The 14666-nt window shown below is 41.1% G+C and overlaps 1 protein-coding gene across 6 annotated transcripts in view; it reads left to right on the forward strand.

Annotated features, from left to right (window-relative positions):
- LOC147309625 (discs large homolog 1-like protein) overlaps positions 1-14666 on the forward strand; it is a 112781-nt gene that overhangs the window by 24631 nt on the left and 73484 nt on the right. For 3 of the 6 annotated variants that reach the window (XM_086269546.1, XM_086269547.1, XM_086269551.1), the window contains 2 exons: positions 5509-5853; positions 10361-10483. The exons of 2 other annotated variants lie outside the window; for them this stretch is intronic. In XM_086269546.1, the coding sequence (XP_086125672.1) occupies positions 5509-5853; positions 10361-10483 (468 nt within the window). The remainder of the gene's footprint in view (positions 1-5508; positions 5854-10360; positions 10484-14666) is intronic. One more of the 6 variants, XM_086269548.1, reaches the window with a different exon arrangement.

The following is a 14666-nucleotide window of genomic DNA, read 5'->3' on the forward strand; positions in this document are numbered from 1 at the left end:
TCTCTGTCAACTTACTAGGTCAGGTTTTGGTAAGATGAAAGCAGGACAGTGTCTAATGTTTTGTATACTCACTCCTAGCGTGAGAAAGTCTAACTTTTTTTTTTGCTCTGACCAAAAGTTGGCTGAAAAAAGCAGGGGAACAGCTGATCTGCTTGGGCTAGCCTTTAGCTTAGTCAGCAGCCTGGCCCACTTACAGCGCTTCTGCTTCCATCTGCACCACTTCCTACCTTTGAATCAAAAAGCATCTCAAAATACCTTATAGTTGCATGTGAGCAGTGACTGGCTATTGCTGGCCATCTCAAGCTACCATCTAAAGCTAGCTAAAAGCAAGGGAGAGTATATTTTAAATACATGAACTGTTGCCGCTTTTACCTTGCAAGCAATGTGTCCATTTTGGATGTTGTTTAAGTGCCTGAGAAGATAAATCAAAGTCACCTTAACTAGGTCAGACATTTGAACACATTCAAAATAGATGAATGTGTTCCTCTCTTTCTTTTAAGGCCTGTGTTTTTGCTGGAGACAATTCAGTCACTGTGAAGTCATGCGAGGGAAATCTTCTGTAAAAACATATTTTAATTCTTAGATCACATATTTTAGCTTTGACAGACATTATTGACTAAACAGCAGCTAATGTTACTTTACCTTCTCAGCTGCATGCTTAATTTCATCACGTGTTTTTATTCAGTCCTCCTCTTAATGCCATCGAGGCTTTCAATAGTATAATTTTTGCTTCATATTCATGTTGTTCATAATAATTACATTTTTGTCAGAGGCTATTGAAAATATATCAATAGTGTGCGGATAGAAAATCATTTGTAAGCTGTCATAATTGTTGTACAAGCTGAGAAAAAGCAATTTCTTTGACAAATGTATCCATTGATTTATTGATCGAGTAACATTTTGTTTAACCATTTGTTCTCTTGCTGCCTTTGTTGATAAATCAGTGTGGTCATCACCTTTTCTCTGGAAATAATTGCTTTATGCTTGATTCCAGTGAACTATTAGAGAGAGAGCGAGATGTGGGAGAAAAGAGAGAAGGATGAAGGCACATGTGTGTGTGTGAGAAGTTCCTTACGGCAGAGGATCCCCTGCTCTTTCATATCTCACCAAGCGTGACTAATGCCTGGCTTTACGCTGCGCACATACACGCGCACACACTCACACTCAAACACACACAAACTAACACATAAACATGTACTAGGATGCTGAATCTGCTCCCTATCTAGTCACGTTTTTCTGGCTATGCAAGACTGGCTGACACACTAACACATGACAGTCTCAGTGCGCACGCCTGTCTTTCTGCTTCTGTGTGTGTATGTGTGTGTGGTCAGCGGGCTTTCTGCAGGCACAGTCCTAGTCCTGATTAGGAATGCTCAGCTGCTAATAGCCAAGCAGCCAAAAACCCACACACTGATGTGAAAAGAGACCTATTTGGTGTCTCTGTTCATTCATGCATCCATTCATTCAGAGGTGTTCTTGTGCCATGCGAAAAATAAAAACACAGAATATAGGATTATGACTGAGTATGTGTGTGCGCGAGTGCAGAGGGCAGTGTTGTGACAACAGTGTGAGCCAGAGCCTCTTCATGGTCTTAGCGCCTGGCTGTTCAGACGCTGCTTTCAGGAGCATTCTGAGGCATTTCTGACTAATTAGCAGGAAGATCTTAGCAAGCGCTGGAGAGGAAATGAAATATGCTGAAAGTCTTGAGATCGAGTCAGATCACAACGGTGTTTAGTCCTTATCCTGGTGTAAATGAGGTTAAAGTATGTAAGGGGGGGTGTACAAGACAGGGTGCACACATACACACAGCCTTGTCCATTTGAATTCTCAGAAATTAGCTGATACTGTTCTGTGCTCTCCTGTGAAAAGCAGCCACCCACTCACAGCCTCTGAACACAATATCCAGAATAGATTTGGCATCTTGTTGCTGACCAAGATGGCAGTCAGCTGCAGGGTCAAATGTAGTGATAGTGCTTTAGTGCGCTGATGCTCTGGTGAGCCCTTGTCAGCTAATAGTTGTTATAATCGGTGTGTTAATGTATTGGTTACATTTCTTGAATGAACTAATGTTTAGTCTGTTGAATTAGGAGTATATCAGATTTGATACTGAATAATTCATAGTAACAGTTTTTAACAGTGTGCTCAGATCTGCACAAACTGTCTAAAATACTCTCTTGGGAAAGAAGTTTAATTAGCACTGTGGGCTGTGTAGTTACTGTAGAGTCACAGTGGGAGCTCTACAATAAATCACACAGTCACACTTGTTCCTGTAGTTTACTACGACATTGTATTGACATAGAGCATTATCCAAATGCCCAACCTAAAGCCATTTCTAACCTATCTCCCTCAAACTGTATGGTTATTATTCTGGGTGCCATATATTCATCACCAAAACTTTGACAAGAAGTTTAAGTCTAAGGAAACTCTTAGTGCTTTCTCTTTGCTGTCTTAGCTGCTAAGCTTAGCAGCCTAGCTTATTGTATTCTTATATATTAGTAGATAAAATGTCCCACTCACCTTTTTTTGCCTTTCAGTACGTCAAGACCTCAATGCAAGATATGGTGAGACAGAGTTAAAAGCAAATGCAAACAGGGCTCAGAAAACAACATAACAAAGATCTGGAAAACATATGGGACACAGACAGGCAGGTACACAGTAAAGAGGGACAAATGAAAAGGCACAGCTATTTATACAATGACCACTGAGAGCTAACACAGAGAGTGGAAACAGCTGGGTAACAAGAAAACAAGAAACCAGTGACAACAATCAAGACAGTGAGACAAGACAAAATAAAGACAACTCTCTGTCTCTGTGTAGGTTCTTTGTCATCTATGTCGTTGAAGTCTTGAGAGCTTGAAAACGAAGGCAACAAGGCAACTGGATCTCTTTGGGTTTATTACGGTTTATTCCAAGGACAAAACACATAAACACAAGCAAACAGAAATTTTCTGTCTTCTCTGTCCCAAAATTCAAGAACAGAGATAAAGATTTAGCTCTATTTCACATTTGTGGTACCTAGCTCCTAAATTCTGACAGAGCCTTAACAGGAACTCTCACAATCTTCCTTATTTTCTGTGAGATGTATAGCTTTAGTTCTGATTCAGTAAAAGGACTTGATGCTACGATCCCTGATAATGCGTTGCTTCCAATGGAGACAGTCTTGAGGGTTGGCTGTTGTGAGGAAAGGCAGCCCAGAAACTTCACCAACGGGACACATCGTTGTGTGCCTCAACTTCACAGGGTATTTGAGTCCTTCATCCCAAGCTAATCTGCCATTTTTAACTTTCCTTGGTTATGTTTAGGGATTAGAGATCTGATCTAGATTATCTTATTAAAAACTGAGACACATCGTCAGTAGTAGACCTTGAATTCATCGGGTGTTTCGACCATTATCACTAGACACCCTCATCCAAGGAAGCCTTGCCAGGGTTGACCAGGCCCTGGAGTGCGTCACTGATTTATGTTAAATTGTTATTTCTCTTCTACTTTCTTCTGTTTAGTTTTCTACAATTTATTTTCTTCTATCAATTCACTGCAACTGAGAAATAATACTTACCTCTTTAATATTTATGAAGCCTCACTTCTTCACAGGGATAGAAAAGGTGATAGAAGGAAGTAAGAAAAAAGTGACAAGATAGGAGAGAGCAGAGAGGAGGGGCGCCCGATCTGGCATCCCACACCTCCCCACCGGATCGGGCTGTACGCTCTCTACCTCACCACTATCACAGCAGTGATATACATATTAAACTTGGACAAAAATAGGAATAATATGGTCAGCATATGTCAGCTGCCAAAAGCATAGGTTTCAGCAAAAAGTGTAAAAGATGTATGTAACTTCCTGGTTTGAAAAATAAAGCCAACACAGAAGTGCAGTACATCAGAAATATTTGAGGGCCAGAATAAATATGTGGAGTTAAAAATTAACACTTTTTAAAGTATTTTGTATGAGTCTTGAAAGACTGCAGCGTTAATGGTTGGTGGAAGTGAACAGAAATGTGCTGACGGCTAAGACCAAAAGCATGTCAGTCAGAAGTAGAGAGAAAATAAGAGTCAAACAAGCGTCTTTCCTGCCCCTGTGGAGGCAAGAATGGGCACATTTAATATATCAGAGAAAACTCTGATATATTAAATGTGCCCATTCTTGCCTTTAGACATGCCATTAGTAAACTTCTCAACTGGTGTATGTCTTGCTATAGGAGCAGTACACTGAGTCTGCATGCAGTTAGCTGCCAAGTAGTCTACCCTGGGAGAGCAACAAACCTCTTAAAGGAGCTTTTCACACTGTATGCAATCCATTCTGACTTCAATTTCACACCAGGGTTTGGCTCAAGCTGCGAGTCCAAAGCCCATAATATATTATGTGGAACTAGATTCTATTTAGATTATTTGTTTTTGACTTGACTTGCTATATTAGCTGAAATTACTCTGTTATCATGATATGATCGGAGGATTCAAGTTCCATTTGTCTTGAAGCTTTAAAACCCATTTGTGCCTCTTTATCAGTATCTTCTTTTTGCGGTTGGTTTAGATTTTAACAGCAAAATTAATGAGGGATAAAGGATTTTAGCCAGATCCACCTAATCAGTGTACAGGAGCGTGTCCCTTTTCTTGCTGCTCAGCTGGCTCAGTTTTTACACAGTATACACAAACTGTCATAGATTCAAAAACTAGCAAAGGACCCGGCATCCCTCCCCCACATGCTTCACCAACTCCCTCTGCTTTACTCTGTCCAGTTAGGCAGAAACATCATCAAATACTTTAAAAAAAAGATTAAAAGGAAGCCAGTGAGAGTGTGTGGGAATGTGGAATCAGAGCAAGGAGAGAAACTCATAAGACTTTGTGCAGTGAGAGTCATAGATGTGGAAGGCATAGAGGCGTGATGAAGGTATAGAGCGATGACAAGGATAGAAAGAAACAGTTTTTCCCTGAGGCAGTCAGTCAACTACTCACTGTCCTTATTCAGTTTTGCATCTTATTTTGCCAGCAAACTTCTGTTCTTTCCTCTATATGTGTGTGTGTGTGTGTGTGTGTGTGTGTGTGTGTGTGTGTGTGTGTGTGTGTGTGTGCTCACGTTCACATGTGTATGATATGGAAAGCTCAGGAAACAATTACTCCCATGCTGAGTGTACACCTGGACTGGGCCATGTGCTTACACACACAAACTGTACTACAAAAACATCTCATTACACATGCATGTGTGCACGCACACTCGTGCTCTGCTATGCTTTTTTATTCTGGTTGCGGATTTGCACTAATGCTTTCTTCTTTTCCAGCTTTACTGAAGCTTTTCTGCTTCTGAACTTGTCTTCAAACTTAATCTCTTTCTTCCTCTTTTTCCTTTTTTCTCCTCCTTTTATCCCATCTTACTATATTCCATCTTTCCAACCATTTCTGCCCTGTTGCTCCTGTGTCTCTGGGGGTCTTTTCCTTGCCCTTACTTGCTTTTCCTTCAAATTTCCCTCTGGTTTCCTCCCTCCTCGCATTTTTTCCCCTCCATTCTGACTGTAGAAGTATCGGTGTCAAGAAGAGGAAGGGGCATCACCAGGTGCCCCAAAACTCCACCATCACCCCTGCCAGCATCACCAAATGGGAGTAGCCAGAGAGCTGAGGGAAGGAAGTACCCTGGGGAGGGATGGAGGGACCCTGGGTAGGGAGGGAGGAACCTGGAGGAGAGATGAAGGGAGTGCTGGAACCATGGAGAGAGAAAGGGAACGGTCACTGGGGAGGGACGGCTCTCTCGGTCGCCACAATGACCTCCGGGGAGCGGAGCTGGTTCAGGTGGCAGAGCGTCAGCTATCTCAGATTCAACACGTTCATGGATATGTCACTCATACACACATCACGCCTGCTCAGGTAACTAACCCTGGCCGCCTGTCTCTGTGACTTTGACTCTACAACACAGACAAACATAGTGTCATACCTGAAGCTAGCACTGTATATATTCATGCATGAGTCAGTTGCTAATGCCTCACATGACAGCTCAGGATTTTGTCGTGTTTGCAGTATCTATAATGCTTTTCTGTATTTATACGGGCAAAATGATACATGAGCATGAATGCTGCTTTTTTCATAGTTTTTATGCGCTCTTGACTCTGTACCAAAGGGTCACTTCAGACACATGTTGAACCTGATGTTCAAACCAGTTTAAGAGAGACAGCCAATCAGGAGAAAGTTGACTTAAAGGTCATTAAAGAAGGGAGCTGAAAGAGCTTTTTTCAGACAGCAGATGAACTGAGGGGTTGCACCAAGGTTCAGTGTTGTATAAATCAAGACTATTGTCCCTGTGAATCATGCAAAGCTACTCTAGTAAAGTAGGCGGAAGTGAGCATCATGGGTCTCCCTTAATAATTTGGTATAATTCCTATTATTAGGTATATACACAGCAGTGTTTTGTTGGATTGTTTTTTGTTTTTTTCCATTAAGCAACATGTTAAAATTGATTCCAGATTTGCAGGGTGTGGTTCACATTCTGATCACTGTGTGTTGTTAGTTTTCGGCCACAAAACCATTTTGAGAAGGGCTATGCGGTTGTGGCTCACATTAGTAAAATAAACATATTCATCCCTCCAGCCCTGGTTGGTCTTTTCAGTATTTAACCAAGACCACAATATTTTCCAAATGCTTTGAGTTGCCGGAATATGAAAAAGATGTGTTATTCTTCAGCTATTAAAAGCAGATTTTGTTTTAAAAAAGCAGAAAACGTAGTAAACTGAAAGTCAAGATGGTGCACATGCGCTGTCAAAACAAAAGACACGCACCAGATAAGAAGTTGCAACGCGCGTCTGCGTACATAGGATTTTCTGGAGGAGGACACACATTTGTTTAGAGGTAAAGATGTCAAAGAAGCTCCTTTAAGCAATTACTTTGGTGTTCCTCCACCTCCAGAGAAATGTCAGAAGGAGTCCGGAACGCAAAAGAAGCACGTATTCTCAGAAAAGTGGTTGCAGGAGGTGAGCTGGCATTTGTTTGAAGCCAGCTGTCCCCCTCCAGAAAATCTTATGTACGCAAACGCGTGTTGCAACTTCTTATCTGGTGGGCATCTTTTGTTTTGACAGCGCATGCACACCTGCGAACCACTTATGTGCACCCCTGTCTATAGGAATGTATTGTTGGAAAGCTTGAAGTTTTCAAACTAACCTAACCCAAATATTTACAGCAAAAAAACCTGTTTAATTAGCTGCCATCACATCCCTGATGTTCACTGATATTGTCTAAATTGATCTAATATTACAGTCCTATTGTTGATAGGGTGATAATCCGCAAAACATATTGAGATTTTATTCTGCAATGGGGTCTCATTACTCTACCTTCTATGTTTGGAGCTGATGACTTTCTGTGGTGCTGGTCAAGGTGACGCAGACAGCTAGAAAGGGGAACTTTTTCTATGACTTCAGAATTAGATGGGCCTCTTTCGAAAGTACTTAGAAGTCACGGATACTGCCCTAAATTTGCTTCCATGCACAGAGCCTTTCTTTGTACCAGGAGAATACTTTTGCAGAACTGTGCATGCAGGGGATTCAGTCGAATGCTTGTCCCATTTTTTAGTAATGAGGCCCATTACTATCTCTGTTCTGCACTCACTCTGCGTCTGTCTGCCTCCCCCCGCTTTGTCTTTCTTTCCTTTCTGACGCTCTATCGCTCTCACACACACTCCTAATCGCACCGCGTAGCCTGGTAATCTTTTTATTTTGGTTGATTGGACTGTATCTGTCCACATATTAGTGCTCGCGTCTCTGTACTCGCACAGCTCTGAGAGCACACTGTTGTGTATTCTCTAACACACACACACTCGTTGGTCACACTCTATGCATATCCATAATGTATATGCTTTTTCCTTCTGCTCTATATTGATGTTCTGTGTATTGTCAGCTTTACTGGTGTCTGGTAAATTATAATTATGGTCTTTTCATTAAATAGACAAAATTATATGCACACTGATAATGACAAATTACTTCCTATCACATTGTAGTAACGAATGTAGGGTTTTTTCACAAGGATAAGCAGATTTTAATATCACTTCTTCACTTTTCTTAATTCCTTTTTTTTAACTTGTCCCCATCACTGTCGTCTCCCGCACTAATGCATCCTTTTAAAACTCTGGCATGTGTGATTATCAGTTTATTTTAATATATCAAGTCTTTATTTTGTCAGTAGTGGTACTGTGTCTGTCTGTGAGTAAGTTGCGTCCGCTCTCAGTGCTGGCAGCCAAAGCTGAGGAGGATGTGTATTAGTGGGGTGTCACATCTAAGTCATTATATGCTGTAATCTGATTGTCTCTGCACTGACTCAGTTGTCAGTCAGCACAAGTTCAGTATTTGTCCGCTGGGAGATCTTTGGACCAAGCTGAAGCGCTTCATTTTGTCAGCATGATGAAGACACAGTTGTCATGGAGCTCCACCTTGTGGCTGCATGTTCCCTTCTTGTCGTTTTATATTTAAAACTTTTTTTCTGTTGTTGTTGAAATTACACCAATTCTTCTGTTGACAATAATGACAATCATCAATTACTGCATGCCCCTGCAGATTGAACCAAAGAATTTTGGGCTGCCGTTCTTGCTGGATGCCATCTGCACTTAAGCTCATTCCCCTGTGACCTTCTCTTATCACATTTATCTCCATTTACTTTATGGAGATGCATTCGAGGTCTTGATATCCTGGCCCTTACCACAGCATGGCATCATTATCTGCATTATCATCATTGCTTTCTGCAGAGCGGTCCGTTCCAGCAGCTCATCACCTGTCTGTCTGTATAAAATCTGTGATGGGGAACTATGTGTGTGCGTGTATTTGGATATTTGGTTTATTTTGAGAACTTCTGCTCTCCAAATGGTGTGTGTTCATGCATGCGTGTGTGTGTGTGTGTGTGTGTGTGTGTGTGTGTGTGTGTGTGTGTGTGTGTGTGTGTGCGTGACCACAGGTGCTGGATCTGGCTTCCTTGTGTATGACAGATGGAGCTGCCATCCTGTTCTCCCCATGTTCACCCCACCACCCCCTCCACCTTTTTTTCCCTTGTCTTCACACACACACACACACACACACACACACACACACACACACACACACACACACGCACACAGACATACTTTTCTGTGTTTATTATCTCTGATTTATTAATATAATATCTTCCTGTAAATATTCCAAGCTCACAATTTATCATACCTCTTTTTCACCATAATTTTAAATTAAATAAACTTAGCACAAAAAGTACGGAAATTTATACAAATAAATTTGATATGATATGATATGATTGGAAACTTTATTTCCCCTTAAATGAAGCCACATTTTTAAGGACAATGCATTTTTGGTTTGAGCAGTGTTGAGTGTGAGACTTGTCAGATCTTGTCTGTCAATGCCAAACAGTTTAATCTGTTCTGAGATTCTGGTGCCATGACTGGTGTACACCATCAAGCCTTTTTGCGCTGGTGTCGGTAACATGTGCACTAGAACCTGAACATCTGGAGGAATGTTATGTTCGGCGTTGTTACGTCCAGATTCTGACTACAGCAGTTGGATCATAGTGTCAAAGTGATGGTGTGGGGCAGAATCTTCCTCAATGAAAAAACGAGGCGTGTTCTCACTGGTAGCAATCGCAATGCAGAGATATCAAGAAGAGGCTCTGCAACCAGTGGCAGGTCCCATATCTCCACAGTCTGGGACCGAACTATGTCCTCCAAGATGGCAATGCTTGCCTCCACATTGTGGGATTTATCAGACTAACTGCAGAATTTGTGAATGGAGAGGATGGAGTGGCCTGTCTGCAGGTCAGACCTCAACCCCACTGAACACTTGTGGGATCAGCTTGGCTGTGCTGTTTGTGCCAGAGTGACCAGCACAGCCACACTGGTTGACTTGAATGCTGGTCAAGGAATGGGATGACATCCCACAGCGGGATATGACTGAGCTGATGACCATCATGAGGAGCAGGTGCCAGGCTGTTGTGTGTGTGGCAAGTTTTTCATTGGCACAACCCACAAATGCATTTTCTTTACAAATGTGGCTCCATTTCAGGGGAAATAAACAGGCTTTCAACAGCATAGGATTTTGTAGCCAATAAACATTGTTACAACAAAGAAATAATCCACCAAACACAAATTTCTATACTTTTTTTGCCAAGTTTACATTAATGATCATTGACTATGAATGAGATTCAGCTATTTTAATTTCCATTGAACACAGATGTGACCATTCGTACTTTCTGTTTTCTCCCTTTGCTTTGCACAACCATCATTAAGAAGGAAATATATTCTAGATAAAAGTATATGTCGGTCTTACACCTGTGCAATGATCAGAGCGCAGTGCACCTAAACATATTAGTTTGTATGCGTGTCGAACTTTGTTGAGCTCATGTCTGTACATTGTAGGTAGAATCACCTGAGGTTTCCTTTGATGACGAGGCGTGGCCTCACCCAGAGGGAGAGAGGCTGAATGAAGTCCCAGCCCCACCTTTCTCCTCTCTCTATTCTCAAAGTCACGCCTACTACCAGGTAATCCTGGCATGCGTTCGTAGCTTCATTTGTTTGTGTTTTTGGTCGTTTCTCATTTGTAAACTTCCGATTAAATGAGCATGCAGGTTTCTCTGCGTTTCTGTGAGACACATCTGCAGAATGTCTTCACTGTACTGGGTGAAATTCAAACATCGTGTTTTAACAGTGCACAGAAACTTTGTAAGGTGTTCCATGCAGCATTTAAACATTAACAAAATGTTAGTAAGTCAACGTTAATAGGATACTCTGTGCGATCCCTGTGTGCAATTACTGCTACAGTGCCAGAGGTCTAAGCAGCAGATGGCAGAAGGAATGAAAAGTGAGCATGTTTATATTTTTAGAAAAAGGGCCACAACTGGAGGGGAGGCAGTGTGGAGGGATTGGACCATTTTAATGTTATCTTTAAGAAACGACACGACTTCTAAAGTGTGTCTTTGATGGTAGCTATACCTTATAACATAATTAATTTTACAATGATATACTTACTTTGCTGGCGTTTAAAAATGCTACATGTAGTACCTTTAGTAGACAAATCTACTCAAACTTTCTGTGCTGCATTCATTTCTTGAAACCACAACCAAAACATTATGTTGTTTTGTTTCTGTGGACCATGTGAATACAGACCTTGTGTATTTTTTAAAAAATGTTTGAAATGTTTCTGTGATGGTGCCCACTTGTGTTTGCACACATGGTCTTGCATGGATGTGGCGCGAGCACATATAGTCTTCTGTGCAACTGCAGTGTCGATATGTAATCATGCTCTTTACGATAAATTGTAGGTTATAACCCATCTTATCTACCCCGTTTCATGTCACCCATGTTAAACTTGCTGTGTCTGTATCTTGTGTGCTCATTAGAATGCAGTTGGAGGAGCTCTGTCAAATCTCCAGTTTGAGCTCCTTTCAATGCATGTAGTTACAGTTTGTGAACTGCAGGGGGCAGAAGAGGCCTCCCAAAGTTCACAGCTGTTCAGGGTTATGCCTTCACAAATTAATATCTGACTGAATTCTATTCATCAAACTGTTTAATATGATTTGGCGACTGAATGTTGGGATAATGGAAATGCTTTTTATCAATACTGACAAAGCTGCTCAGCAGTTTGTCGCTGAATAGAGGGTAAGAGCAGTCGTATAATTGACTTTGCTTTAAAAAGTCTCTGGCAAACCGTATATCTATTGCAGAGACTGAAAGCAGTGGAACATAAAAAGCGTTTTGCTCTCTGTGTTGAACACACAGACTGTAAGACATACATGGTGTACTCAGAAGCTTCAGTGGCTCCTAGTCATTAAGCTAATGCAGATAATTAGGCAGGAAGTAAAGACAGAGAGGGCCAGTGATGGGAAAAAACGGGATGAAGGGAGAATTATGGGCAGACAGACACAGAGCACAGATTTGTTGCTGGATGTTAATCAGCCTGTCAGTCAGCCAATTCATTCCTCTCCAAACAAACTCTTTTTCCTTTACAGTAATAGTAATTAACATTGAGTAAGACGTCCGCTCACTGTAACATTTCAGGGATGTTTGCTTCACTGTGCCGGTCCGGCCGTTTAACGCACAGCCTTTGTCTACCTTCAGGGAGAGACCTGCCGCTCAAACTTAATCCCGTTTCTAAGTGCTTAATAGGACAACATCACAGAAGTAGCTTGCCCTTTCTGCTAGATTCTCAAAAAGTTAGTTATTTAAACATTTGGAGCTTACAGATTTGATCCTCCCTATACTGCCACCCTCTTGTGCTCTGCTTAATTAACACTGATGTACTTTGCTCAGTGTTGGTACGCAGCCATGTAGCGGAGTGCAATTGCATCAGCCCACAAGGTAATTTAATTTTCTAAACTGCAGTGTTTTTCTAAACGAGTATGAAAAATAGTGAGCCGGGCCACCTAGCTAGTCATATCTGACTGAAAATAGCTGTTCAATGCTTGCTGGTCACAAGGAAATGAGAGATCATCAAGTCCTTAAAAGCATTAAAGTGAAACTGTGCAGTATTAAGATTCTCGTAATTTTGTTAGTACTGAATGATAGCTAGAGCTGGCAGTCATCGACTTAATATAGGTAGGACACAAGGGCAACTGGCATGTCTAAAGGGCAACATGTGCACCCTGTACAGAACGGCCCTGTGAGACTTCACATGAGTTAACAGCAGTTGTGAAAAATGCTTTTCTCTGTCTGCCTTTTGATGCTAAGCAGATATTGCTCTTTTAAAAAATGCCCACGTGCTTTGTCACAATAAAAACAACACTGTAAACAATAACCGTCAAGTTTTGGGCCAAACAAAGAGCTGAATGATGCTAAAAGGTTCTGAAGAGCTGAAGAGGGAAATCTGATGAATTGACTTGTCACTATGACCATAACCTTGAGCTGATAGTTATTTGAATCGTCGTCATTGTCATATTGATTGTTGTTGCTTTAAATCACAAACTTAGACCGTGCTGCGTAGCAAAAAAAAAGCCAATCCTGACCTCAGTCAGAAAAGCCTAAATATCCGTCTTGGCCTATTGGGACTCTCTTTTTGCTTGGGTTTGTGCTTGTCTATGCTACAGTGTTTTATGTCCATTTTTTTATATACCCAGCATTTACAAGGAAAGCTTGACATAGCTCTGCAAAATTCTCCTTACCAGAATCGAAGAGGAATCTAATGGAAGAGCTGGTGAGGAGCCAAAATGCTTAGGAACCACTGCACTATAGATCTGTATGGCGCCTGCTTTACAGTCCTTCTGACTGCATCATGGTCCCTTTACGGCTGTAGACAATGTAAGATAATACATATTAGAGTTTGACAGAGAGCTATCTACAAGCTGGCTATTGCAATGTGAGAACAAACAGTGCAGAACTGCATTTCAGGTGTTGGTCTGTGTCCATGTTCCAAATGTATATTCATTCTTTAGAGAACATGACAGCACTTCTATGGGTCCTGTTACTAGTTCAGAAAGTCTAGAAAATTCTGGGTTACTGTGCTTACAGGGTCATCCTGTCTAGAGTCTGTGGAGCTGGGACAGAAAATAGGTTCTAGGTCATTCAGCCAGATCAGTAGGAGAAAATAATTTGTTAAAAAAAAAAAAAAACAGTAAACACAGCATTTGTACACGAGGCTATCTATCACCAGCCTGGCCTACCTGTAGAGGACAGAATGGCAAATTTGGCTCTCTCAGCAGGCGAACATTAAACATGCATGATGTGTGCTTTTATTTAATTGGTTCTGAAATATTAATAGAGTTGGCATTCACTTGCTGACATTTGACTGGAGAGAGAGAGGGAAAAAGTGAAAGAGAGAGAGACACACGCACATTAAGGGTTGTGATAGGGACTGTGTGCTACAGAAATAATGCTGTGTCAGCTGACGTGTGTGTGTGTGTTTTGTACTTTGTGTTGTAGTGGCTAGTTGCAGACAGTATGAGAAGGTGACCAGGGGAGTCTAATAATATGCCTCCAGCGTTAATTCATGCCAGTTATGAGGATAATATGCTTTAACTGAGTGTTTGCACTGCAGGCGGCATGACTGATTTGGCGCTCCACACCCTCTGATAGTGGGTAATGCAAGCGGCTGAGGTTCCATCAGTGCAGTGTTCTGCAGATATAGTTGTTTTATGTTTGTGTTGTGTGTGAAGTGTTAAATTTCTGCTATCAGTTTTTCTTTGTAATGTTCTTAGACAATTAAAAACTTTTTCATAAATAGAATATTTCCTTAAAAAGGTTAGAGGTCTTTATTTTTCTCAACTGCAAAATGTGACAGGCGTATATTTTAAACTGGCTTTTATTCATGACTTCCTCTAAGACGTGTAATTAATCATATTTGGCAATTTTCCACAACAGAAAGTTGATTTTTGATTTCTGCATGATGCTGTTAACACAAATGCAACACTTACTGTTTCTAAATAAAACCCTTCAGTGTTTCAGTGGAAGAAAACACTTAATTTGGTCTCAGTGACATATGCAACACAGGCCCAATAGGAAAGAAAGAATGAAACTCAAAATGAATGAGCAGGAATGAGTCAAATTCAACAAAGAGCATATAAGTACGCATATAGAGAATTTATTAATTTAAAGCAGTATAAAACTACAAGCATCCACCTTATATTGGAAGCACCAGAGGTTTATCTGCTTTAATATTGTGGACTATAACTGGGCCTGCCTTTTACTTCTTTGTGATATATCTGTATCAGAGCCCTCTTCATTTGACTACCAT

Source organism: Aulonocara sp. 'chitande type north' Nkhata Bay, linkage group LG17 (assembly GCF_057382095.1).
Source record: "Aulonocara sp. 'chitande type north' Nkhata Bay isolate Kocher_YH1m ecotype deep benthic linkage group LG17, A_spYH_male_GT1.1, whole genome shotgun sequence".
Taxonomy (NCBI): domain Eukaryota; kingdom Metazoa; phylum Chordata; class Actinopteri; order Cichliformes; family Cichlidae; genus Aulonocara; species Aulonocara sp. 'chitande type north' Nkhata Bay.